Source organism: Dromiciops gliroides, chromosome 3 (genome assembly GCF_019393635.1).
Source record: "Dromiciops gliroides isolate mDroGli1 chromosome 3, mDroGli1.pri, whole genome shotgun sequence".
Taxonomy (NCBI): domain Eukaryota; kingdom Metazoa; phylum Chordata; class Mammalia; order Microbiotheria; family Microbiotheriidae; genus Dromiciops; species Dromiciops gliroides.
The window spans coordinates 632,519,503-632,545,008 of record NC_057863.1 but is presented as its reverse complement, the minus strand read 5'-3'; the positions used below and the strand labels follow the sequence as shown (position 1 = coordinate 632,545,008).

The following is a 25,506-nucleotide window of genomic DNA, read 5'->3' as shown; positions in this document are numbered from 1 at the left end:
TCAGGAGGACTCATCTTCCTGAGTTCAAATTCAGACCCAGAAATTTACTATCTGTCAGACTATGAGCAAGTCACTTAACACTGTTTTCCTCAGTATCCTCATATGTAAAATGAGCCAGAGAAGGAAATGCCAAACCACTCCAATGTCTTTCCCAAGAAAATCCCTGGGGCAGGTAGGTGGCACAGTAGATAGAGTGCTGGTCCTGGAGTCGAGAGGATCTGAGTTCTACTCTTACCACAGACATTTACTAGCTGTGTCTCCCTGGGCAAGTCACTTAACCCTAATTGCTTTAAATGTCTGGGGCCATCTCCAGTCATCCTGATATATATCTTGCCACTAGACCCAGATGGCTCTGGAGGAGAGAGTGATGTTGGTGACCTTGCACAGCCCTCCCTCACTTAAATCCAATTCACTCCAAGTCATAGTCATGGTCCTTTCAAGAACAAAGGACAGGGGGCAGCTAGGTGGCGCAGTGGATAAAAGCACCGGCCCTGGATTCAGGAGTTCCTGAGTTTCAAATCCGGCCTCAGACACTTGACCACTTACTGGCTGTGTGACCCTGCAAGTCACTTAACCCCCCATTGCCCCGCAAAAAAAAAAACAAAAACAAAAACAAAAACAAGAACAAAGGACAGACCAAAACAAACCAAGAAAATCTTAATAGGGTCATGAAGAGTCAGATATGCACTACAACAACAACAAAAAGCCCTAAAGTGCTATATAAATGCTAGCTATTATTATTATTCAGTTGTTAAAAACCCATTTTTACATAAGGCACATAAGTTAAATAAAAAAGGAATCACAATTAGACATAAAAATATACTAGCAGGATATACTTTTGTCCCAGGATAATTTCTAGCTCAACTTTATTGAAAAGATGAGAATAACACAATGGCAACAATATTTATTGTCATTGAAACAGCAAACACAGAAGTTATATTTCTAAGTGCTTCCAGTCTTACAAAGCACTTTGTCCACAAACAGTCCCAGGAGGTCAGTCGAGCCAGAGTCATTCTCTGCATGTTACAGGTCTCAGGCTGGAAAATAAGTGAATCGCTCTAGAGTCCCACAGCTAGCAAGACAGAAATGGACTTTAATCCAGGTTTCCTAGTTCCAAAACTCATGTTCTTTGTCCTGACATAGTATTTTCAGTCATAATCAGAAAAGAGATTTTCCCTGGCCAGCCACCTGCAGCTACCATTATTTGACCCACACTTGACATGGCATTTGTCTCCATGGATTTGAAGAGGGTTTCCAATGGTGTGTTCCCTAAAATCTGGAACAGGCACATGCAGAACGAGGCCTTCTCTGTGCCAAAAAGCCTCCTGGCCTGCTGAGATTGCCAGAAGCTTGAGCAGCTCCAGATATAGCTGGATGCCCATGGTCTAGAGAGGGGAAACAAAACTGGGAAGGCCTGAAGACACAGGGCAGGGTTTCCAGGGACTGGGGTGCTTGATTTTCCTCCCTACCCTTTAAAACAAATAGCTCCTACAAATGACCTGGGGAGGTTCAGAGCCAACCAACTTTGTTCTCTTGAATCCTAGCCAGTGCTGTCACTCTCCATTCTGGGTTTGATTTCTCTTCTTGGGACAAGTCAGTTAGTTATTCAAAAAGAAAAGAAGCTAGTCTAGGGGGGAGAGTGGGGTGTTAAATAATCAAATTCACTGCAGTTGGGATCAGTCTTTTTCCCTCCTGGAGGAAAAAAAAAAACAGCTGGGTGATGTGGAAATGAGGAGTTTCTATAGTAAACCAATTACCACTGGTGATTGGTGAAATCTCACCAAAAAATATTCTGTTAGCAAAGTTTTACTGGGCAGGCCAGGAGGCAAGTAGACACATGTCTTGGCACTGGGTTTTTTAATTTCCTGGGGCAATATTTCCCATGGACTCATGTTGGGTAGTTGGGGGCTGAGCTTTTCGTGATTTTAAAGACGGCCATTAATTCCTGGTGAGCTGTCTGACTTCACCTGATATGCTTATGATCTTATTAGCATGATATCAACGCAGCATTCTTCCACTCTTTTTTTCCCCTTGCCTCCCCCACTCCATTCTGGGGGCTGGAGGGAATGTTCACTCGTTCTTGACACATCTCGGATCCTTACTGGGTCCATCCCCGCAGCCGAAGCTTCACCTCCCTTTGTGATGCAGCGTGTTGATGGGGGAATTTTCAAAATTGACCTAAATCTCTGGAAGGTAATGGATGGATGCTTATTTCTGTAAATATCAAAGCGAGTTTATTCAGACAAACAGAAGCTTTGCCCCTCCTCCCAAAACCTGATCTAACATCATTAGCATAATGGGAAATATCTAGTTTTTGCAACCAGGCATTTTCATTGTGATTAAAAAACCACAACAACAACCAGGAAGCCTTATTATTTGGGGATTAGTACCTTTTGGTAATTAGCTCTCATTAATACAAGTTTCCTTCTCTCTGCATCATGTTGGTGATGGTCTTCAGGGACATCCAAGCACATTTCCAAGCAGGAGAGAGGGAGAAGGAGACAGTCACCCCTCCCATCCCAACACTGGATTTTCCAGTTTTAATAGGAAATGAGGTTGAATCGAATAACCCAACATGAGAAAGATTTATTTTTAATTCACATGATATTCCAATGCCTCATAATGGAATGGTGGTAGAACATAAACTCTCTGTGGAATTTCCTGGCTGGCAGAGTTCAGCTTTTGGTGCCATCTCAGAAACCAAATCTTTTCCTCATGCTATCCTCTACTTCTCCCAGTCCAGTTATGTTACTCTCCATCTTGGAATTCCGTATATATTCTTTGGAGATATTGATTTTTGTTACTTCTCTGGGTACACATTTTACCCCTACTCCTGTGGAATCTAATCAATTAACCTCAATGTATTTAGTAAGTCTCTACCAGGTTGTCTGGGTGGTACAGGGGGGATAGAGGGCTGAGCCTGTAGTCAGGAAGACCTCAGCTCCAATCTGGCCTCTGACACTTATTAGTTCTGTGACTCTAGCCACTTAACCCTGTTTGCCTCATTTTGTTTATCTCCAAAAATAATCTAGAGAAGGAAATGGCAAACTACTCCAGTATATTTACCAAGAAAATTCCAAATAGGGCACAACTGCACAATAGCACGTGCCAAGTACAGAAATAGGTATTGGAGATACAAGTACATAGAATTTAACACTAGAATTCCTACTTACAATGAGCTTATAATCTAATGGGAAGACAAATGGAAAACATTATATATGCATACCTATGTATATTCACATATATGTGTGTAGATCTATATACATATATGTTTATGCATGTAGATATTTGTGTGTATGGAAAATAGACATCAAATGGATAAATATGCATTTCTACAAAATAGTTAAATACAAGGTACTCTGGAAGGGAGGGCACAGAACTGGGAGATCCAGAAAGTTTTCATGTCAAAGACTTAGCCTGAGCTACATTTCAAAATAAGGGAGAACTTCTCTAAGATGGAGGAAAGGAGGGCAGGTATTCATTTCAGGCATGGTGGATGGCCAGTTGATATGGCATAGGGAATGTTTTGTATGAGGCCAGATTGGCTGCATCTAAGAGTGAAGGTGGAGGGAAGGGAAGTAATGTCCAATGAATTTGGAATGCTAGGCCAGGTTGGGTTGGCCTCAATGGCATGCTCTATGGAAAGGTGTGTTTACTACTGTCCTGGCCTGTGCTCTGGTCTGTGAGCTACCACAAGCACTCTTTTCTGCCCTGGAACTGGGAACAGGTTCCCCCCCACCTCCCCGCTGTCATAAGCTCTGGTGTCCTCACCCTAGGACTGCCACCCAGGACTGAAACCTGGATCTGAGCATGGACAAAGCAACAGAGTCCTGCCTCAGTGCTAGAAAAGAGACTCCTGTGATCTCCTTCTGACCAGATGATTGACTGTCTGTGGGCTGAGACCTCCAGAAGTAGCCATTGCCACTGCTAATTCAGTGGCTCCCAAGTCCTGCTCCTGGTTTTTGGGAGCCTGGGATGTGCTGGCATGGCCTGGACTGGACTGTGCTCTACTCTCACCCAGGTGTATCCCACCTTTCCTGCCCACCTTCTAAGATGTTTTTGGCTGGAAAACCATGTGCTTTTGAGGGTCCTGCTGCTGCAGGAATCATTTTATGGCATTATTTAAAGTTATTTGGAGGGGTTTGGGGGAGAGCTCAGGCGAGTTGCTGTCTTTCCTCTGCCATCTTGGTTTTGCTTGCCCATTTTGGTAAAAGTGATTGTTATAATTTGTAATCCCTGTCTGTTTTTCTATGCATTTAAGAACATATTCCTGAGAAGACGTCTATAGGTTTCACTAGACATACACACACACACACACACACACACACACACACGCAAAGTTTTAAGAATCATAGTTTTAAAATGTCATGTAGCCTTCACTGGCTTATGAGACTATCTCATGTTTTGTGAATTTACTTTCAGCTACTTAGGTTACCCTGTGAACTGTTTAAGAGGCCCCTAGAAGCTAATTTGTCTAATTTCCTCATTGTGATCCCTGCTCACACCCTCTCTGAAACTCAGCTATTACTGAGAATAGATAGCATCACCTCTCAGATAGTCCACTAGAATTTCAATAGCATATTTAATGGGAGTCAAAAAGTCACCCCATCATTATATTGTCTGGTTTTTTAGGAAATAGGAAACTGAATGACACATTGTCCTCCGTTAAGTCTTCCTTGGAGTAGAGGGCATGGTTTATTAGTTCACAAAGGATTTATCTGCACTCCAAAAGGATCTGAGCTGCCAACAAAGCAAATACTTGAGCATAGTTGAATTTACACACACACACACACACGTATATATGTACATATACATGTGTGTATATATACATATGTGTGTATGTATATATGTATGTGTATGTTTATATATGATTTACTGTGGGTAAAGTCCATAGTGAATATTCCAGTGGCTATCCAAGATTGGAAAGTGCTAACATATTCCATATTAATGGAGAGGATCCTGATTTAAAACAGTCTCGGTGCAGGCAGTAATAAATAGTATACCTATACATGTAAGGGAGCTAGGCCTGGTGCCTTAATGCAGTCGGCCATGGGGTAAGAGCCAAGAAACCTACCTCTACCACTTACTAATGTAGGCAAATCAGCTAGTAGTTTTGTGTCCCAGTTTTCCCCATTATCCACATCATCCTTGACTCTAAGAAATACTGTGGGGTTAAAGGAAATGATGGATATGAATGTTCTCTGAGAGAAAGGGCATCCTCATATAGAGGATTTTTAAAAAATTAAAACAATAATGATTCAAAGAAAACCTTAAAACACTATGTCATTATTATTCTGCATTGGATAAGAGTATTGGACCTGGTATCAGGATGCACAGAGTTGAAACCCCATCTCAGATACTAATTAGCGATATGTCCCTGTTCAAATCACTTAACTGCTTTTTTGTGTGTGTGTGTGTGTGAGGTAATTGGGGTTAAGTGACTTGCCTAGGGTCACACAGATAGTTAAGTGTTAAGTGTCTGAGGCCGGATTTGAACTCAGGTCTTCCTGACTCCAGGGCTGGTGCTCTATCCACTGCGCCACCTAGCTGCCCCCACTTAACTGCTTTTTGCCTTAGTTTCCTCATCTGTAAAAAAAAAAAATGATGATAATAGCACCAACCTTCCAGAGTTGTTGATATTATCAGATGAAATAATATTTGTAAAGCACTTAAAAACCTTGAAATGATCTATAAATACTGGTGATCATAGTCATCATCATTAATCATCACTACTACTATAATTACTCACGACTACTAGGTTTGGAGGCAGAAGGATATGGATCCCAATCCAATCTCATACGCTAGTTGTGAGACTTTAAACAAGTCACCTGAATGCTATCAGCCTCAGTTTTCTCATTTGTAAAGTAGGAATATTTGTAAATAATAGCAACTATTTGACTTTGTTGTTGGGACTGCTAAATAAATAATATATGTATGCACTTTCATTCAAAGTCTATTTAAATGCTACCTATTATTTTTTTCTTATATACTGCCATGATGTTTAGAAAAATAGCCACAGACTCAGGATGACCTGGAGTCAAACTCTGTGTTTACCTGGATGACAGTAGGCAAGTCTTTTAACCCATCAATATTTTAGGCTTTATTCTGTAAGACTACTGGTTACAAAGAAAATGGCAAACTGTATTGGTGAAGGGAATTCTCTAACTCATAAGTTCCCTTTATGAATGCATGACATGTCCAGTCTTTATCCCCAATATTATCATTAGTATTATCTGAGGCAGCTTAGTAGCATGATGAAAGAGAGTGAACAGAACTTGGAGTCAAGAAGACCTGAGTTCAAATCCCATCTCAGACACTAGCTGAGTGACCCTATGTATAATCTCTATGTGCCTCAGTTTCCACTCCTGTAAAATGAGCATGTTAATAAATAGCAGCTATCTCAAAGGGTTTTTTGTGATGATCAAAGGAGTTAAATATGTAAAACACTGTAAACCTTGAAATTCTATATAAATAATGTGAAAAATAATAATCATTGAAATGCTAAGTATAAAAAGAAATACTTAAGCCAAATATAAATAAACAGATAAACAGATGGATAGATAGACAGATAGATATTTTTGAAGATAAATAAATAAGTTATAGGGGTAGGGGAGACAACTCCAAGCCTGGAACATAATACCTTCTTACCCCTGCTTCTTAGAATTTCTCACCTCCTTCAAGATATAGTTCAATAACTATTTCTATAAGGATAATGAAGTTTTTCTTGAATCTGCTCAACTGCTCCTGACCTCCTTACTAATCACCATGTATTATATTCTATGTGTAATTGTTCTCTCTCTCTCCATATATATATATATATATATATATATATATGTGTGTGTGTGTATGTGTATATATATATATACACACACACACACACACACACACATATACAGACAAACACACACATACACATGTTTTCTCTTCCAATAAAATATGTTACCTGGATAAATGAGTTATGTTTCTCTTGTTTTGTACTCTTAATGCCAAAAATAGTGTCTGGCATATAGTCAGCACTAAATAAATGCTGATGGGGGGATGGATGGGTGGGGGGATGGATGGATGGGTGGATGGATGGATGGATGGATAAATGGAAGGAGTGAGTGAGGGAGGAATGGATGGATGGACAGAAGGATGGATGGCTTATAATTCAGTTCATTACTCAAATTATTTTCTTCCTCTTTCTCTGATACAGTTCGATGTCTGTCCACTGGTCGGGTTGCCATATAGGAAGCCATGCTTGGATACTTATAGCCATGTTTCAACTAGCCATGGATTTCCCCACCTGCGAATCTCTAGCCCAAGGCCCAGAGTTCAGACTCTTGCCTCGGCCTTTCCATAATCCCCGGTTGTGGAGTTTTAAGAGTGGACTGGCAACGAAGATCCCCACCCCTTTATGGAACCTTCTTTCATTCCGTCCTGAACGTGCACATGGGCAAATGCGGACATATCATTCCAGAGGGACCCACAGAACCAGGGACCATGGGATCATCTCTTTGAAAAGTGGGCCATCAAAACATCCAGAAGCTGCCAAATTCAATCCTTCTATTCTGTCCTTGGTGGGAAGTGGGAGTATAGAACAGCAGACACCTTTGAGAAGGGACAAAAGGCACCTACAAGGGGGTAGTTTGAATAATTTTAACTTCAGAGGGAGCAAACCCACAGTGGAAACTGAATTCATTGCCTGGGGTCCCACAGGGGAAGAAGAATCTGTAGAATCTAGTACATCTCCTGGGATTTATGGCCCCACCACTATCTCCATTTTACAAACCAGAAAGACAACTGTGGCTACCACCACCACCACCACCACAAGTTATGTCACTCTACAGACTAAGGGATTCTCAGAATCCCTTAGTCCTGGGATTAAGAACAGCCCTAACTATCCGGGTAGGATTAGCACAACAGAACTCTCCACTGTCCCCAACAGCAATGGCAAAGACATCACACCTCCACGGATTCTGGGCGAGACCTCAGGTACTCTTATCTCTTTGTGGGTCAGAGCTTGGGAGTTGGTTTGTGGGACAATGGGTTGTTCTTCCTTCAGTGAAGGGTGTCTCTTTTTTTTTACCAACTCATAACCAGTGTGAGTCTAATTAGTATGAACAGCCAACCTGATGTGACTCTGGCTCTACTACTGGCAGAGTATGAAGGCGTGTGATTTTGGTGACATCTATGCATGCACATGCATTTGTATGGAAATTGATTCATGCTTTGGCCCAAAGTTTGATATTAGATCACATCTTCCTGGGATTACTGCTGAACAATGGGGGTTTCAGCAGTGTGTCTTTGGTCCATTTTGTCTGTCCACAGGGGCTAGTGAGGGACTAGAGTCATGGGTCCAGTGCAGGGAGCTGGGTGGGGAAGGAGGAGAGGTAATCATAAACCCTTAGATCTCTGGTTTTCTAGAATTCCAGACTTATAGACAGCTAGAAAATTCCAAGTCTCAGCAACTGATGTTAGATTTTATGGAGCCATTGAAATTTTCTTCAGATTCCCCGAGTCATGCCTTTAATGAATTTGCAACATCTCCATGCACCTTGACTCAGGATATGTCCACAGTAGCAGAGAAACCTGAGGGTAGGTTAAAAACAAAACTGAAACATCAAACAAACCCATTTCATTAGGGAATTTTCTTGCATTTTTTGCAAGGGCAAACACAGTTATATCATGCCAGAGGGGCTGACAAAAACAGGGATGTGGGTAGTTCTTTTTTTTTTTTTAAAGTGGTTCATCCAAACATCCAACAACTGCCCAATTCAAGCCTTTCACTCTGTTAAGAGCAGATTAAGCACTTGAATAAAAATGACTGAAGATGTGGAGTCTTTTTTTTCTCTCTCTAGGAGAGTCTTTTAAAAGCCCATTAACAATGTTATCAAGAGTTGAATAACAGGTAAACCCAGCTTAGGAGGAAGGAGATGGACTAGACTTTGGTGGGAGGTGGTTCTTGCAGACGTTAGCCTCCTATTTGCACTGGAGTAGCAACATTTTTAAATGCCCACTTGTGAAATTTTCTTCACTTTTCTCCCTGGTCCCTGGCCCCCATTTTTATGACCTTGCAGTTTTTGCTTTCTACTGGACTTTTCTGGCTTCATTGCTTGTTCCAAAAAGAGGCAAAAATCCCCTGAATTCTCTAAGGATAAAAGCCCTTTCCACAGCATCCAGAGCTATTTTGCACAGGGAAGGAGCTTGGATGGAGCTTAGAAATATCTCTGAGCTTCCAATTCCAGTGGGGCACACTTTGACTCTTTACAATTCATATCCAATTTTGTTTGCCTTTGTTAACCAGCATCAGTCACATACAGTGTAATGGCTTGGGAGTCCCTGGATGGGCACAGCCCAAATATATTCTATGTAAACAACAATTTTTTGTCAACCCTATAAAATGTAAGAATTACATAGCAATGCCACAAAATGGGAGCCTGCAGTTCTGATCCTCTCTTCAAAATGTGCAATTTTATATTGTTGGGGATGTCTGGGCCCTAAGGTTCATATTCTTCACTTGGTACCACCAGGAAGCCAAGAGATTCTGCTTTTCTTGGCCTATTTTTACACCTTGGCTACCATAACTCCCTGTCTGAGCCCCAGATCTTTGTTTATTGTTCTGAGATTTCAACACTTCCCTTCCTTCTCATACTTTAGATCAGTAAAGAAAGGATGGTTTTGGACTCCAAGTAACTAACCCTCCCCATACCCCCCCCATATGCTGACCAGTTTCCTTCCAATGCGGATGACCAGGGCATCTCAGTAGAAAGTTGGCACAGAACTCTCTGGCAACATGATCATAGATGTAGCAGAGATGATCTAGTCTAATGCCCACTCCATTCCATTTTACAGATGAGGCTTATTGAAGTTAATGGCTTACACAAGTTCATAAATTGAGTTAAGTAGCAGGAAATTGATTTGAATCTCTGGTTGGGGTTTTATTCAATAATCAGTCAATGAACATTTTTTTGATAGGCCAATGAGGGTTAAGTGACTTAGCCAAGGTCACACAGCTAGTAAGTGTCAAGTGTCTGGGGCCAGATTTGAACTCAAGTCCTGCTGAATACAGGACCTGTGCTTTATCCCCTACACCACCTAGCTGCCCCTGGTCAATAAACCTGCTATGTCTCAGGCACTGAGTTCATTGTCAGAGCCAGAGACAGGAGAGAGAAGTCAAGGAAAGAAAGTATTTTCCAGTAGAGATCTTGGAGGGACCCTCACAGGTTTGTTTTCCCACATATTGCAAACTCTCAGCAAGGAAGGAAGCCTAGCTGAGATTGAGGAATCTGGATACACACAAAGCCTGCAATCCATCATCTGTGTCAGATCTCCTGGAGGGGCATTCAAAGCATCTCCCCTCCCCTCAATAAACTCACAAGACATCATTGAAATAGAATTTAGTAGAGTATTCGTTTAATGTCATCTCCTCCATATATGTCACTTACTATAGGGACACGGATGAGAAAACAATTTCCCACTTATTCCAAATTAGATTTGTTATTACTAAAGTTAAACTGCCAGGGCAGTTTTAGAGAGCTTAGCAAATTAATTCACAGAACATTGGACATTACTAATCCGACACGACAGATGCTTATCTTGGAAAAAAGATTTATGGTTCTTCATAAAATAATCTGGTCTCAGATTAGTTTGTTTAGTGAGATGAATTCAAAAAGGGGAAGTTGTATATGTTTGCTGCCAAAGGAAAGAAATTTTAACAGGCCAAAGAGACAGCATCCTAGGGATCAGGTAAAAAGCTCCTGACAGGGAGCCTCATTAAAGGGGATGGGGTACAGTGGGGGATCAATCATTTCAGGGTAAGAAATCTCAGAAATTGACAACACAATTTGATGAGACAGGAACAGACCAAAGTGCCCCTTAGTCTTACCAAGAATTCTTACCCTACACTAGTTTCTGGGTGTTGCTTTTGGAAATTGGAACCTGAGTATAGCATCAAAGACATTTGAAGTCAGACACTAGGAATCCTTGACTGAGTGATTAAATCCGTTTTTTCTATTAGTCAATCAGCAAGCATTTTATCAATCGCCTAGTATGTGTCTGGCATATATTATTAGGCACTGAAGATACAACGATCAAAATAAATTAATAAATAAAAAATAAAATTATATGTACATATACATACATATATGCACACACACATATAAAATGAATGTTCAGCACAAGGACCATATACTACATAAAATCTTTCCTTAGGCTCCTCCTCTATGCCACCCCCAAAGACCTCATTATTTGCTCATTCATTCATTCATTGTTTCATTTTCTTTCTCTCCATACGTATGTGTGTGTGTATAGATTGTTTCCTTGTAAAGAACATAACCTCTTTGAAGACACAGGGAACAAACTTTTACTTTTTATTCATGAATTTATTTAGATGCATCCATCCATCCATATAAATACTACCATAGGATAGGAGTAAGTAGGGAGATACACTCAAGGTTTCAAGCCCCACCCTACTCCATCCTCTGACAATGTGACTTTGAACTTCTGTCTACTCTTAGCTATTACCCATGCTACTTTAAGTTCCACAGAAATTTGAAATGCAGAAGATCCTTAACAACTTGAGAAAGGGGGGTTGTGACTGGCATTATATAGAAGGTGGCACCTGAGTTAGTCCTTGAGGGAGCTTAGGATTCCATGGAATGCTGGTGAAGAGAGAGGATGTTTCAGTCATGGATTGCAGCTTTTGCAAAAGCAAGGTCCTATTTATTGAAAACATTTAGCAGAGTACTTTGCCTGGAAAATAGAGTTCATGAAGAGGAGCACTTTGAAGTCTCTCTAGAAAGGAAGGCTGGGAGCTTGGGTCTAGATTGTACAAGGCTTTAACTAATAATTAGAGGACCCCCTCCTCCCCCCCCCCCCGCCCCGGAAGCAACGGATAACCACTGAAGCTTTTTTATTTGGTAGGTGTTGTGGTCTGAGCTATATTTTCAGAAAGTCAGTTTGTGGAGGATGAATGAGAAAGGAGAAAGAATGAAAGTAAGGATTACAATTCACACACTATTACAATAATCCTAACAACCTAAACCAATGTAATGGCCATATGCTAGAAGGGAAGCAAATGGTTGTGAAGAGCATTATACAGTTAGTCTCTCTAAGACTTGGCAGGAAGTTGGACATTGGGGTTCATGAGAGAGAAAGAAAACTCAAAGATGAATGTTGAGATTGCATTAAATGTTCATCTCTGGGGTATAATAGTCAGAAAAATGTTTTTTTTACTTTGCTTGTGTTTTTGAAGTCTCAATCAACTCAAGAAGGGTAATGAAGGAAAGCAATGTAATGTACTAGTCCTGGCTTAGTACAAGGTTTCTGGTGAATCCTTCTAGTCTTGGAATTTTCTCTATCTACCAGGTTTAGATAGAGGCACATGGAACCAGACTATTCCCCACCCCTCAATTTTAATAGTATTTTATTTTTTTCACTTACATATAAAGATAGTTTTCTTTCTTTTTTGGTAAAGATAGTTTTAAATATTTGCTTTTATAAGATGTTGAGTTCCAAATTTTTCTCCTCTTCCTTCACTCCCCCTTCGCTGAGACAGACAGAAATCTGATATAGGTTATATATATAAAACCACATTAAACATATTTCTGCATTAGTTGTGTTGTGCAAGAAGAATCAGAACAAAAGGGGAAAACCTTAAAAAAGGAAGAAAAAAACAAAGAAACAAAAAAGTAGAAATAGTATGGTTCAATATGCATCCAGATTCTACAATTTTTTTTTTCTGCATGTGGAGAACATTCTCCATCATGATTCCTATGAAATTGTCTTTGATCATTGTATTGCTGAGAAGAGCTAAGTCATTCACATTTGATCATCAGATAATGTTCCTATTACTGTGTACAATATTCTCCTGGTTTTACTCACCACTCAGTATCAGTACACTTATGTCTTTCCAGGTTTTTCTGAAATATGCCTGAATATCATTTCTTATAGCACAATAGTATTCCATTACATTCCCCACAACCTGTTTAGCCATTCCCCAATTGATGGACATATCCTTGGTTTCCCATTCTTTGCCAACACAAAGAGAGTTGCTATAAAATATTTTTACACATATGAGCACTTTTCCCTTTTATTATTATTTCTTTGGGATACAGACCTAGTAGTGGTATTATTGGGTCAAAAGGTATATACAACCCCATAGCCCTTTGGACTTAGTTCCAAATTGCTTTCCAGAATGGTTGGATGAGTTCACAACTCCACCAACAATGCATTAGTGTTCCAATTTTTCCACAGCTTCTCCAACATTTATTATTTTCCCTTTTTTGTCATATTAGCCAATCTGATAGATGTGAGGTGGTCCCTCAGAGTTGTTTTACTTTTCCTTCTCTAACCAATAGTGATTTAGAGCATTTTTTAAATAGTAATAGATAGTTTTGATTTCTTCATCTGAAATCTTCCTTTTTATATCCTTTGACTATTTCTCAATTTAAATATGACTTGTATTCTTATAAATTTGATTTAATTCCCTATATATTTTAGAAATGAGGCCTTTATCAGAAGTACTGGCTGTAAAATTTGTTTTCCAGATTTCTGCTTCCCTTGTAATTTTGGCTACATTGCTTATATTTGTACAAAAACCATTCGATTTGATGAAATTAAAATCATCCATTTTGCATTTCATTATATTCTCTATCTCTTGTTGTGCCATAAATTCTTCTCCTCTCCATCAGTCTGAGAAGTAAAATACTCCTTCCTCTCCTAATTTGCCTATGGTATTACACTTTATGTTTAAATCATGTATGCATTTTGGCCTTATTTTGTTATATGGTGTAAGATGTTGGTCTATCCCTAGTTTCTACCATGCTATATTCCAGCTTCCCCAGTAGTTTTTTTGTCAAATAGTTCCTATTCGAGAAGCCGTAGTCTTTGGGTTTATCAAACAGTAGATTACTATAGTCATTTACTACTGTGTCTCCTGGGCTTATCCTATTCCACTGATTCACAACTCTATTTCTCAGCCAGTACCAAATAGTTTTGATGACTGCCACTTTATATTATAACTTCAGATTTGGTATAGCTAGCCCACATTGCTGTGCATTTTTCTCATTAGTTCCTTTGATATTGTTGACCTGTTCTTCCAGATGAATTTTGTTATATTTTTCCTAGCTCTAGAAAGTAATTTTTATTATTAGTAAGTGGATAAGTAAATTAAGTTAGATAGAATTGCCATTTTTATTATGTTAACTCAGCCTATCAGTGAGCAACTGATATTTTCCCAATTATTTAGATCTGATTTCATTTGTGTGAAAAGTGTTTTGTAATACTGTTCACAGAGTTCCTTGGTTTGTCTTCGGAGGTAGACTCTGAAATATTTTATATTGCCTACAGTTATTTTAAATGGAATTTTACTTCCCACCTCTTGCTGCTGAGCTTTGTTGGTCATGTATAGAAATGCTGATGATCTATGTGGATTTATATAATACCCTGCAACTTTGCTAAAGTGTTAATTGTTTCAAGTAGTTTTTTAATTGATTCTCTAGGATTTTCTAAGTATACCATCATATCATCTGCAAAGAGTGATATTTTTCCCCTTGCCTATTATAATTCCTCCAATTCCTTTTCCTTCTCTTATTGCTAAAGCTAACATTTCTAGTACAATATTGAATAATGGAGTTGATAATGAACATCTCTGATCTTGTTGCAAATGCCTCTAACTTATCCTCATTATATATATAATGCTTGCTGATGGTTTTAGGTAGATACGATTTTTCTTTTTTCTTTCTTTCTTTTCTTTTTTTTTTCTTTTTTTTCTTTTTTTTTTTTTGGTGAGGCAATTGGGGTTAAGTGACTTGCCCAGGGTCACACAGCTAGTAAGTGTCAAGTGTCTGAGGTCAGATTTGAACTCAGGTCCTCCTGAATCCAGGGCCTGTGCTCTATCCACTGCGCCACCTAGCTGCACCTTAGTTTTCATTTTAAGGAAATTTCCATTTATCCCTATGTTCTCTAAAGACTTTTTCAAGTACTTGAAGGATTATAATGTAGAAGAGAAAGTATACTTTTGCCATTTGTCCCTGAAAGGAAGAATTAGAAGTGATTGAGGATGGGAGCAATCATTGCAAAAGGATCTATTTAGACTTAATGTCAGAAAAAAAAATGAACCAACAAAAATCCTTCCGAACTTTTGAGCTGACGTAAAGGTAAAATGGGCTGCTTCAGGAGGTGGTGGATGCCTTTCTATTATAGCTCTTCAAGAAAGGGTGCATGGCTACTTTCTGAAAATGTAATTGAAAGAGTTGGTTGGCTATGAATTGTAATAGATGGCTAGAAGACCTTTTTTAATTATAATGTCCATTGATCATAGGATTTTCTTAGTTTAAAAAAAATATGGAGGGGGCCGGTAGGTGGTGGAGTGGATAAAGCACTGGCCTTGGATTCAGGAAGACCTGAGTTCAAATCCAGTCTCAGACACTTGACACTTATTAGCTGTGTGACCCTGGGCAAGTCACTTAACCCTCATTGCCCTAAAAAAAAAAAAAACAACCCAACAACAACAACAACAACAACAAAAACAAAAACCCCCCAAAATATGGAGATAGGTAAAATGTAGTATTTGTTTCTGAGACATCAATGGATGCCTCTTGAGTTCTCTGTATAACAATAAGGACCACCATCAATACTAGTTTTTGCCTCTCTGACAATGGAAATCAATTGGCATGAAAAATTGAGAAGGATCATAGTATGGGGACATATTATTGAAAAGCAGTTTGCAGAAATAGACTGACCTCCCTTGGGAGGAAGGAGAGGATTCCTCATAGGAAGTCTTCAACTACAGTTTGACTGACTATTTGTAAGATATGTTGCGGATGGGATTTTTATGGTAGACAAGATTCTTTTCCAGGAGCAATAGACTGACTTGGTTTTCTTTGTGGTTCCTTGTACCTGAGATCTATACTTCTCAGATAGCATTGTTACTTCTTCAAAATACTTCTGACCATATTTGGTAGCATAAACGAAGCAAATTAAACTTAGTAACTACCCTGCACATGGTAGCAAGGTTCTTTATCAGAAGATCAATGGCTAGACCTTTGATGGGACATGAAGAAGAGGAGAAGTTTGTGGACATTGTCCTGAGGTCATGAAACATGTGTTGTCTCTGTACAGTCTCACTATCTAAAATACCCTGGCATCAGCTTGCTCTTAAGATCAAGAGATCTCAAAGAATCTTGGATTAGTTTCTCACCAGATGGCTTGGAGGAGTAATGATCAAAATGAGAAGTAAAATTTGAAAGGCAATGAAGCAAAGAGCAAGGGTTTATTAAGCAACTACTATGTGCCAGGCACCATTAGATGCTTGGCATACAAAAGACAAATGTTAAACTGCCCCCATTCTCAGGGAATTTAACATTTTATTCTATCAAGGACAAGGCTTGCTTTTTCTCTTCCTCTCCTTTCCTCTCCTTTCTCTTCCTTCCCTCCTTTTCCCCCTTCCATCATTGACTCTGTCTGTTTTTCTCTATGTGTCTGTGTCTGTCTCTCTATCTTTCTGTCTCTCACTGTTTCTGCCATTATCTCTGTTCCTCTCTGTGTGTCTCTGTCTCTCTCTCCATACAGTCACAAAACACACACATGCACAAAATCACACATATACATATATGTATATATGAAACATACAAATCAAGGGCAGTCTTTAAAGTAAAAAAGAAATGGGTTCAAGTTCTGCTTCTGACATCTATTGTCTATGTAACCCTTAGGGGCAAGTCACAACATCTCAGTGCCCTGGGCAATTCTCTATAACTATAAATTACAAAACAGTTGCTGACCTGCACTGTTGGAAGGAATTCCCTTTAGGGGAATTCTCTACACTGATGAAATCACTGGTGTGGAACAAACAAAATAAAACAAAATAAAAACAACTCTACCTATTTATATAGCAGCTTAATGCTACAGATCAGTTTTACTGGAGGATCAAATGAGATATTTGTAAAGTGCTTAGCACAGTGCAAGGGACATAGTAGGGACTTTATAAATGTTTGTTCCCCTTTATTTCATCTGATCTTTCTGGAAGCCCTGTTAGATCAGTGCTACAGTTATTAATTTCTTTGCTTTACAGGTGAAGAAAAAGAAACTGTGACAATTTAAAATACTTGTCCAGGGTTAGAAAGTGAAAGAAATTACTATTATATTAATAACCAATTATTCATTTGGGATCCTGGTTTTTCTCATTTATTTCCTCATCTAAGGTCCAGCTTCTGTAAAAAGTCAATCTCTGGGGCAGCTAGGTGGCACAGAGGATAGAGCACCAGCCCTGGAGGACACTTACCACTTACTAGCTGTGACCCTGGGCAAGTCACTTAACCCCAATTGCCTCACTACAAAAAAAAATTAAAAAGTCCATCTCTGAAAGATAGGGCTGATTGATGAGTTTTTCCTAGCCCTAAAGGAAACATGCCTTTCAATCTTGGATTGCACCTCACCCCACTAGGAAACCTTACTTCTCTTAAGAGTATAAACAGAATCTATTCTAGGGTGAACTCTTACCTAGAGAAAGGGAGCTCCTGTCCTTGTATCCTTCATTAAAGTTAAGAGTGACCCCGGATCATGAAGAAAAAAATAACCAGAGTGGTCTGGATGGAGTTGGATTCCCCTGTCCAGATTGCTGGAGGTAGCTGAGTCTTGATTAAGCATGTACTCAGTGGGAGGAGCTGAAGACTTCGATTCCACCCTTTCATTAAAGATCCATCAATCAGGGTTGATTTTTATTTGTTGGGGGCATTCTCTTTTATAAAAAGCATTTAAGGTTTTCAGGCTCTACATGGTTTTGTTATCAAGAGGAAACACTGATCATCAATTTATTGATTATTAGCTAGCCTAATTAATACATCATTAATTACCCAGAAGCTCTGGCTCTCAGGCTTTTTCATTCATCACAAAAGCCAGAAAATCTCTGAGCAGGGATTTGCACCCAGGTCTTTCCAATACCAAGTCCAAAGAAACTTTTTTTTTAAACAATTGAATTGTTACAGGAGCCAAGGTACTTGTAGCAGATGACACTTAGCATTGACATTTTGGCCAGGGAACTAATTCTGGCAGCTTGGTAATGATTTCTGACAAGTGGGAATCTCTCTGAGCAATTCATGTTACAATGAATTCCTGCTTGATTTATCAACTGGTCACTTTTCCATGGCCCCTGTATAAACAGACACTTGTAGATTTCTTTCCATACAGTGGAAGATCATTCCTGAATATTCTAAAATACCCCTCTGCACTCCTGGGCTGATCAGTGGTTTGGAGTCAAAAGAAGGGGGGTAGTAAAGCTTATCTTTGACTTCCTTTCTTCATTGGCCACAAAAGGTCTTGTTGCTGACCTTGCCTCACAGCACGATAGCTTCTATGGTACCAGCCAATAACAGCATGCCATAGAAAGTCATTCTGGATTGGCTCTGATTCACTCAAGTCATTTAGATTAAATCTCAGATGAGTATTGGCAGCAGGTGAATGTCAACCAGGTCAGAGGCATTTTTTGGGTCCAGATGGAGAAATTTCCCATAACAAATCACTTCCTCTCTATGATAATGCACTCTCCAGTTGTGTTCAGAACCTGGAATGGCAGACTTTCCTAGAAACAGAAAAACACACACACACACACACACACACACACACACACACATACATACACACAAAATAAACTAAAAACATGAAGTTTTTTTCTTTCCAAATTGAAAAAGGAATGAAAGTTTCTGAGGAATTTTAGCCAACTGTTCCAGGCATCCAGGAGGCTCATTCACTCATAACTCAGTGTACATTCGCATTTGGATTCTGGAGACTTTCTAGTCTTACAGAGCACACATGGGTACTTTTCTCCATGGCTATCTATGTCTTACCATCCTGCTCACAGAGTGCTGAAAATCATGGTGATCCCAATGAGAACTCCTTACATCCTTGTAGGTGTTCGAGAGTATTTTTTGTGGTTCAGATACACCCATCACTACCACTGAATCACAGAAGAATCCCAGATAGAACAACCATAAGATACTCATAGACCTATACCTGAAAGCGATTTCATTGATTATCTATTCCAACATGCACCCTGAAGGAATTCTGCCACAAAAGACCCAGCAAGTTTTCAGCTATCCTCCACTTGAAGGAAGGCTCTCAGCAAGGGGGAACCCACCACCTTCCAATGCATTCTATTCCATTTCTGGACTGCTCTAATCATTAAAAGATTTTTTTTTCTCTTCCTGATATAAAGTTTGTATCTTATTCCTTAAAACTTCTACCCATTTGCTTCTGGTTTTGTATGACTCTGAACCCAAGAAGACATGAGTTCAAATCCTACTTCTGATGTGTACTAGTTGTGAGACCCTGAGAAAATTGCTCTGAGCCTCAGTTTCCCAATCTGTAAAGTAAGGGGTTGGACTCTAGACTCCCTTGTAGTTCTTATTCTATGATGCTGTGATTATCTTCTCACCTGATAGGTTTTCAAACACTTCAACACAGATACCCTGAACCTCTCTCCCCAATCTTTTTCAGGTCACACATCCCCACATTATTTGACCAATTCTCATATAGCATGAGGTGAAGCCCCTTCACCATCTCAACTGCCCTGCTTTAGATACTCTGCAGTCTGTCAATGTCCTTCTTAAACTGCTGTGTTTAAACCTGAACATGGTAATACAAATGTGTTATGATCAGGACATATGATGGAGGCACTCTCTGCTCCTTATTCCCAGAAGCTGGGCTTCTTTTCACATCACGCAGGATTGCATTAACTTTTGGGTTTTTTGGCTGACAAATTGCACTACCGTATTTGTTAGCCACATGCCACAGCTAAAAGATCAGATGGCTCAGCTCAAGCCAGATTCCTCCCTGCCTTGTCACTCAGGCTTTTCCCAAGGATGATTTCTCAAGTGGATTTGTTTTTGTTCACCAAAAATCTGCAGTGTCCCTTTTAAAAGGTATGCATAGGGTGACAAAAGACGAAGGCTGATAGAATCCATTAAGTTGGAGTCAATATGAAAATTTAATTGAAAGGTGAAAGAATCATTAGTGGGTGAAACAACTAAGAGGGCTCCTTCCCCTTCCTGTCTTAGGGTTGGATGGCAATCTGACTACTGGATTCTTTTTAATTATGTTACTGGGTGTTACCTCAGAGGGAAACAGTTTTTGTTGTTCAGATGTTTCATTTGTGTCTTACTCTTTAAGACCCCATTTGAGGATTTCTTGGCAGAGATACTTGAGTTCACATTTCCTTCTCCAGTTCATTTGACAGATAAGGAAACTGAAAGAAACAGGATGAAGTGACTTGCCCAAGGCCACACAGCTACTAAATGTCTGAAGCCATGTTAGAACTCAGGAAGGATGAATATTTATGATTCTACGCCCAGTGCTCTATCCCCTGTGCAAACCCACCACCTAATCTTTTTTAGCTAGGGGATAGTCAAAGGAAACACCATGCATTTTCAAAACCTTTAGGAGTCTTAATTTGACAGAAACCAACAAAGTAATGATGGGCACCCAGAACTTATCTGGCATGGTGAAAAATCACATATGATAGTTTTGCTCATCCTTATGCGCATTAGACTTTCAATAATAGTACTAGTATTAGTAAGCGCGCTAACTGTTTGTCAGACACTGTGCTAAGCACTTTTACAAATATTATCTCACTTCATCCTCATAATAATCCTGCATAGGTAGGTGCTTTTATTTATCCCTATTTACAAAGGAAAAAAAAAACTGAGGTATGCCAGAGGTTAAGGTGACTTGTCCAGGATACACAGCTTTTAAGTGTCTCCACCAGCTTTGTTCTCAGGTCTTGCTGAGATCAAATACTGTTCCACCTAATTCTTGAAGAGGAATCATGTCCTTATACTTCATATAGAACATAGGAGACAGAAACATCAATTCCATTCTAAGACTTTGAGTCTGACAGAGGCTAAAATAACTTTCCCAGAGTTTGTGTAGCTCTTAATTGTCTAAGGCAGGATCCCTTCTGGCTCTGTCCTGTGAGGCTGAGAAGGACCAGTCTAATCCATTTTCTAAGGGATTACCCTTCAGGTATTTCATGATGACTTCCATGTCTATTAGGGGCTCCAATCACACCTGTGTACATTGCCTGTGCACTGATTACTCAGTGAGTGATCCTCCAACCTCCACTTGAAGATGCCCAGTGGAAACCTCATTCCTCTGATCTGTAAAGGAATAACAAAGCCCTCTAAGTACTGCTCCGAACAAGTGGATAAACACCAAACTCATGAAATTAATAAGCCCTTTGACATGGAGTCTTCCTTTGCTCTCCTTTACAAATATTCTTTCTTCCAACTTATTGCTCTTATCCTTCTGGCCCAAAGCCCCATTTCCTTTTGGAGTGTGTGTGTGTGTGTGTGTGTGTGTGTGTGAGAGAGAGAGAGACAGATAGAGAGAGAGAGAGAGAGACAGAGACAGACAGACAGACAGAGACAGAGATAGAGATAAAGAGACACAGAGAGACAGAGGCAGAGAGACAGAGACAGAGATAGAGAGACAGAGAGGTAGAGATAAAGAGAAACAGAGAGAGACAGAGAGACAGAGAAACAGAGAGAGAGAGGAGAGGGAGAAAATTTGTGACTATCTTTAGGTTCATGAATCATTAGAGTGGGAAAAAAAAAACCCAACAGAACACTGACTTTGTCATCAAAATTTCTGAGTTCAAATCCAGCTTCAGATACTACCTCAATGACCTTTACAAGTCATATGACCTCCCAAGACTCTGTTTCCTCATATTTCTAGTGAGGGGGGTTGAACTAGATGGCCTTTGTGATCTCCTCCACTTCTAGATCTATGATTTTCTGACCCCCCACATCCCACTTCAGTTCTGTTCTGGGTAAAAGGAGGAATCTGGGATTTGTGGACTCCCAGCTCCATTCCATATCTAATTATGATGCTATGAATGAAAGTTCATGACTAAACCTACTTTCTTATCTAGACAGGTAAAAAAAGTAGGCTCAACTCTTCAAGTGATCCTTCTTCTCTTTCCAGTTTTTCACAGGGCTGCCTGACCTTTTTTTAAGCTTTCAAAATACATAAGATTTTGCTTTACAGACTTCGTTTTTAAATCATTCTTAAGGGTAACAGTAGAACCATGAAGCCCTCAAGCATGAGAAAACTCATAGAATGATTGTATTGGTGAAAGCCAAAACCAATTATGATTAATCAGAGGCTTGGCTGCTTTACAGAGTTTGTTTCCCTTTTCATTATTGTAGTTATGACATTTGTTGTTCTCCTGATTCTGCTTACTTCACTGTGTATCAATTCTTATAGTTCTCCTACGATTTCTCTGATTTTCTCTTTTGGCCTTTCTTACAGTGCAACATTCCATTATTATTCCATTATATCCACAGACAAAAATTTATTCAGCTGTTCCCTAATCAGTGCATACTTAATTCATTTCTAGTATTTTTTATATGAATATTGCTATAAGTTTGTGAGAGTATATGAAACATTTCCTTCTGACTTTGACCTTCTGGGACAAAAGACCAACAGTTGGATAATGAGATCAAAGGACAAAAATGAATTTAGTAACTTTTTATCATCTAATTTCAGATTTCTTTTCAAAATAGTTAGGCTCATTTGCAGCTCCGCCAACAATGTATTAGCATGCCTGACTTTCCATTGTCCTTCAACTTTTACTCTTTTATGATATTTCTCATTAATGGACATAAAATAGAAATTTCAGATTTGTTTTAATTTGTATTTCTGTCATTATTAATTCTTTGCAGCAGTTCCCCATGTGTTTGTTTTTATTTGTAATTTTTTAGGAAACTGTTCCAGCCCTTTGAACACTTATGCATTGGGGTTATTATCTCTTCTTCTGTGTTGAACATCAAAGTAGAAATCCTTTATATATTTGAATAATCATCTTTAAGTAGCTCAATACAAATGAAGAACCCACAGATTTCTTTCCAAAGGAAGGTTTTATTCCCACAAGACTCAGCCAAAGTCATGTCAGAATCATCACATGGTTAGACATGAAGTTGAAGCTTATAGTGTGTGTCCTTCATAAGATAGGAGGGTTACACAGATAGTTGACTCAGCAGATTGGGTTCTGAACTTGCAGACAAGACAACCTGAGTTCAAACTTGGCCTCAGACATTACTACCTGTGGGCCCTAGGCAAGTCACTTAATGTCCTCCCAGCCTTGGTTTCCTTTTATGTAAAGTGTGAACAACAACAACAACAACAACAACAACAATAACAATAACAACAACAACAATAATACCAACCTGATAGGGTTTGCGTGTGTGAGAGAGAAAGAAAGAGAGTGAACACTAGATAAAGAGTTTTGAAAACTTAAAAATGCTGTGTAAATGCTGGCCATTATTATGCTTAGAAGTAACTTCAGACACCATCTGGTCCAGCTCTCTCCCATTTGACAGAGGAGGTAAGTGAAAACCAGAGAATGGAACTGTTTTACATGGTAAAAGATGTGAAACATTTATCACATCCTCATGGCGTTCTATGTATGTATATATATATATATATGTATATATATATGTATATATATATATGTATATAATAGCAAGGACAGATAAGAAAAAAATTCCTTCTAATGGTAGAACTATTGGTGGCTGTATTTCCCTTGGGAACAACTAAGTTTGAATATATACCATTCCCTCACCTGCCCCTTCCCCCTGCTCTTTTTTTACATGGTTTCCCGTCTCAGGAAAAGTCACAAAAATGAAGGTCAAATTCTTAGTCCCAAATTATCAGAGGAACATCCAGTGTGTCTGCAGTGAAAATACAACACAGCTGAGCTGTTACAAGAGTCCCATTCACTTCTCATTGTGGAATTTGCAGGTGGATTTTAGAGATCAAGTGATATTTAGCTAAAAACAACAGCAAGCAAGGAAAGCAATACTTCCTTTCATGAGCTTGCACCTGTACTCATCTTTTCACCTTCTTTCTCTTATTCTATTCATGACTGAAATGAAGGAATGTTTACATATATGAATGGGAAAGGGTACTCAATTTGGATATTTATATTCAGGAGTATCCCCAGTGTTTGACAGAATGCCTTCCACATAGTGGGTACTTACTAGCCCCCTAGATTTAGAATTAAAGAGGGACCCAAGGATCATTTAGTTCATTTTAAGAGAGGGGAAAACTGAGGGCCAGGGAGATTAAATGATTTACTTAGAAATCCACAACTGACTGTCTGAGTATGGTTTAAACTTAGATCTTCCTGATCCAAATCCAGAGCTTTCTCTACCGTAGCATGCAGATCTTAATACATATTTCTTGAATGGAACTAAACTGATATGAATCATGTTTCAGATACTTTCTGGTTGTGTGAGCATAGGTAACAACAACAGCAGAGCGTTATAGCAGCAGTAAATATTTATATAGCACCTGCTCTGTGCCCAGCACCATGCTAAGCACTTTACAATTATTTCATCATTGATCCTCATAACTATGAGGAGTAAAAAAAAAAAAAAAACATATGTGTGGCCCTATTACTGTCACAAGTGTAGGGAAAATTAGCTGGGGTTTCTTTTTTTTTTTTAATTTTCATTTATTTTATTTATTCTTGTGGGACAATGAGGGTTAAGTGACTTGCCTAGGGTCACACAGCTAGTAATTGTCAGTGTCTGAGGCCGGATTTGAACTCAGGTTCTCCTGAATCCAGGCCAGTGCTTTATACACTGCACCACCTAGCTACCCCCTTGGGTTTTCTAATATATTTGTTACTTAGAAATTGAAGGCTACTGCATTCAGTTTGGGGCATTAAGCATTTATTAAAGTATATTAAGGATTAGTAAAAAGAGAAACACTGGGGTCAGAAAGTTAAGCCCTATCTAGCCAACCACCTTGAGTCTCAGGCAAAAAAGAGAAAGTTCCTGTGCTTGTGAGAGCAGAAGCTACCTGCAGGTCCAGAAGAGAGGTGGTTCCTACACACTGCTACAAGCTAACTGCCAGCATCCCTCAAATCTATTGGTTCACTCTATGCGAAGTTGTGCTGAGGTCATAGAACAGATCCTGTGCGGGAAACGAGGATTTCAGGTAGATGAGGTTTTGAATGAGGTGACTTCCTGACTCTGGACTGATATTAAGAAAGGTCAGGCCTGGCTCTCTCAGTGGCCTCTGGGGAGTCCCCCAAACCGCATTATTTTATCACACAGGAAGCCTGCCATTTAGATCTTTTATTATCCTCATTTTATAACTGAGGAAACTGAAACAAACAGAGGTTAAGTGACTTACCCATGGTCACATAGCTAGTTAGTGTGTGGTTAGATTTTAATTCAGATCTTCTGTTTGTTTTGTTTTCAGGGCATGAGGGTTAAGTGACTTTTCCAGGGTCACACAGCTAGTAAGTGTCAAGTGTCGTGAGCCAGATTTGAACTCAGGTCTTCCTGAATCCAAGGCCGGTGCTCTACCACTGCGCCACCCTAGCTGCTGGCTCTTCCTGATTCTAAGCTTGGCAATCAAGTCACTACAACTCTGAGCCTCAGTGTCTTAATTGGAAAATGTGAATAATACTCTAATAACCCTAGTCCTACTTCTCTTAGAGTAGGAATTCTTAACCTGGGA

The 25,506-nt window shown here is 39.4% G+C and overlaps 1 protein-coding gene across 3 annotated transcripts in view; it reads left to right on the top strand.

Annotated features, from left to right (window-relative positions):
• AJAP1 (adherens junctions associated protein 1) overlaps positions 1-25,506 on the top strand; it is a 271,201-nt gene that overhangs the window by 98,232 nt on the left and 147,463 nt on the right. For all 3 annotated transcript variants that reach the window (XR_006355763.1, XR_006355764.1, XM_043997816.1), the window contains exon 2: positions 7,196-7,974. Coding sequence is in view for 1 of the 3 variants with exons in the window: in XM_043997816.1 (XP_043853751.1) it covers positions 7,196-7,974 (779 nt within the window). In the remaining 2 variants the exon portion in view is untranslated. The remainder of the gene's footprint in view (positions 1-7,195; positions 7,975-25,506) is intronic.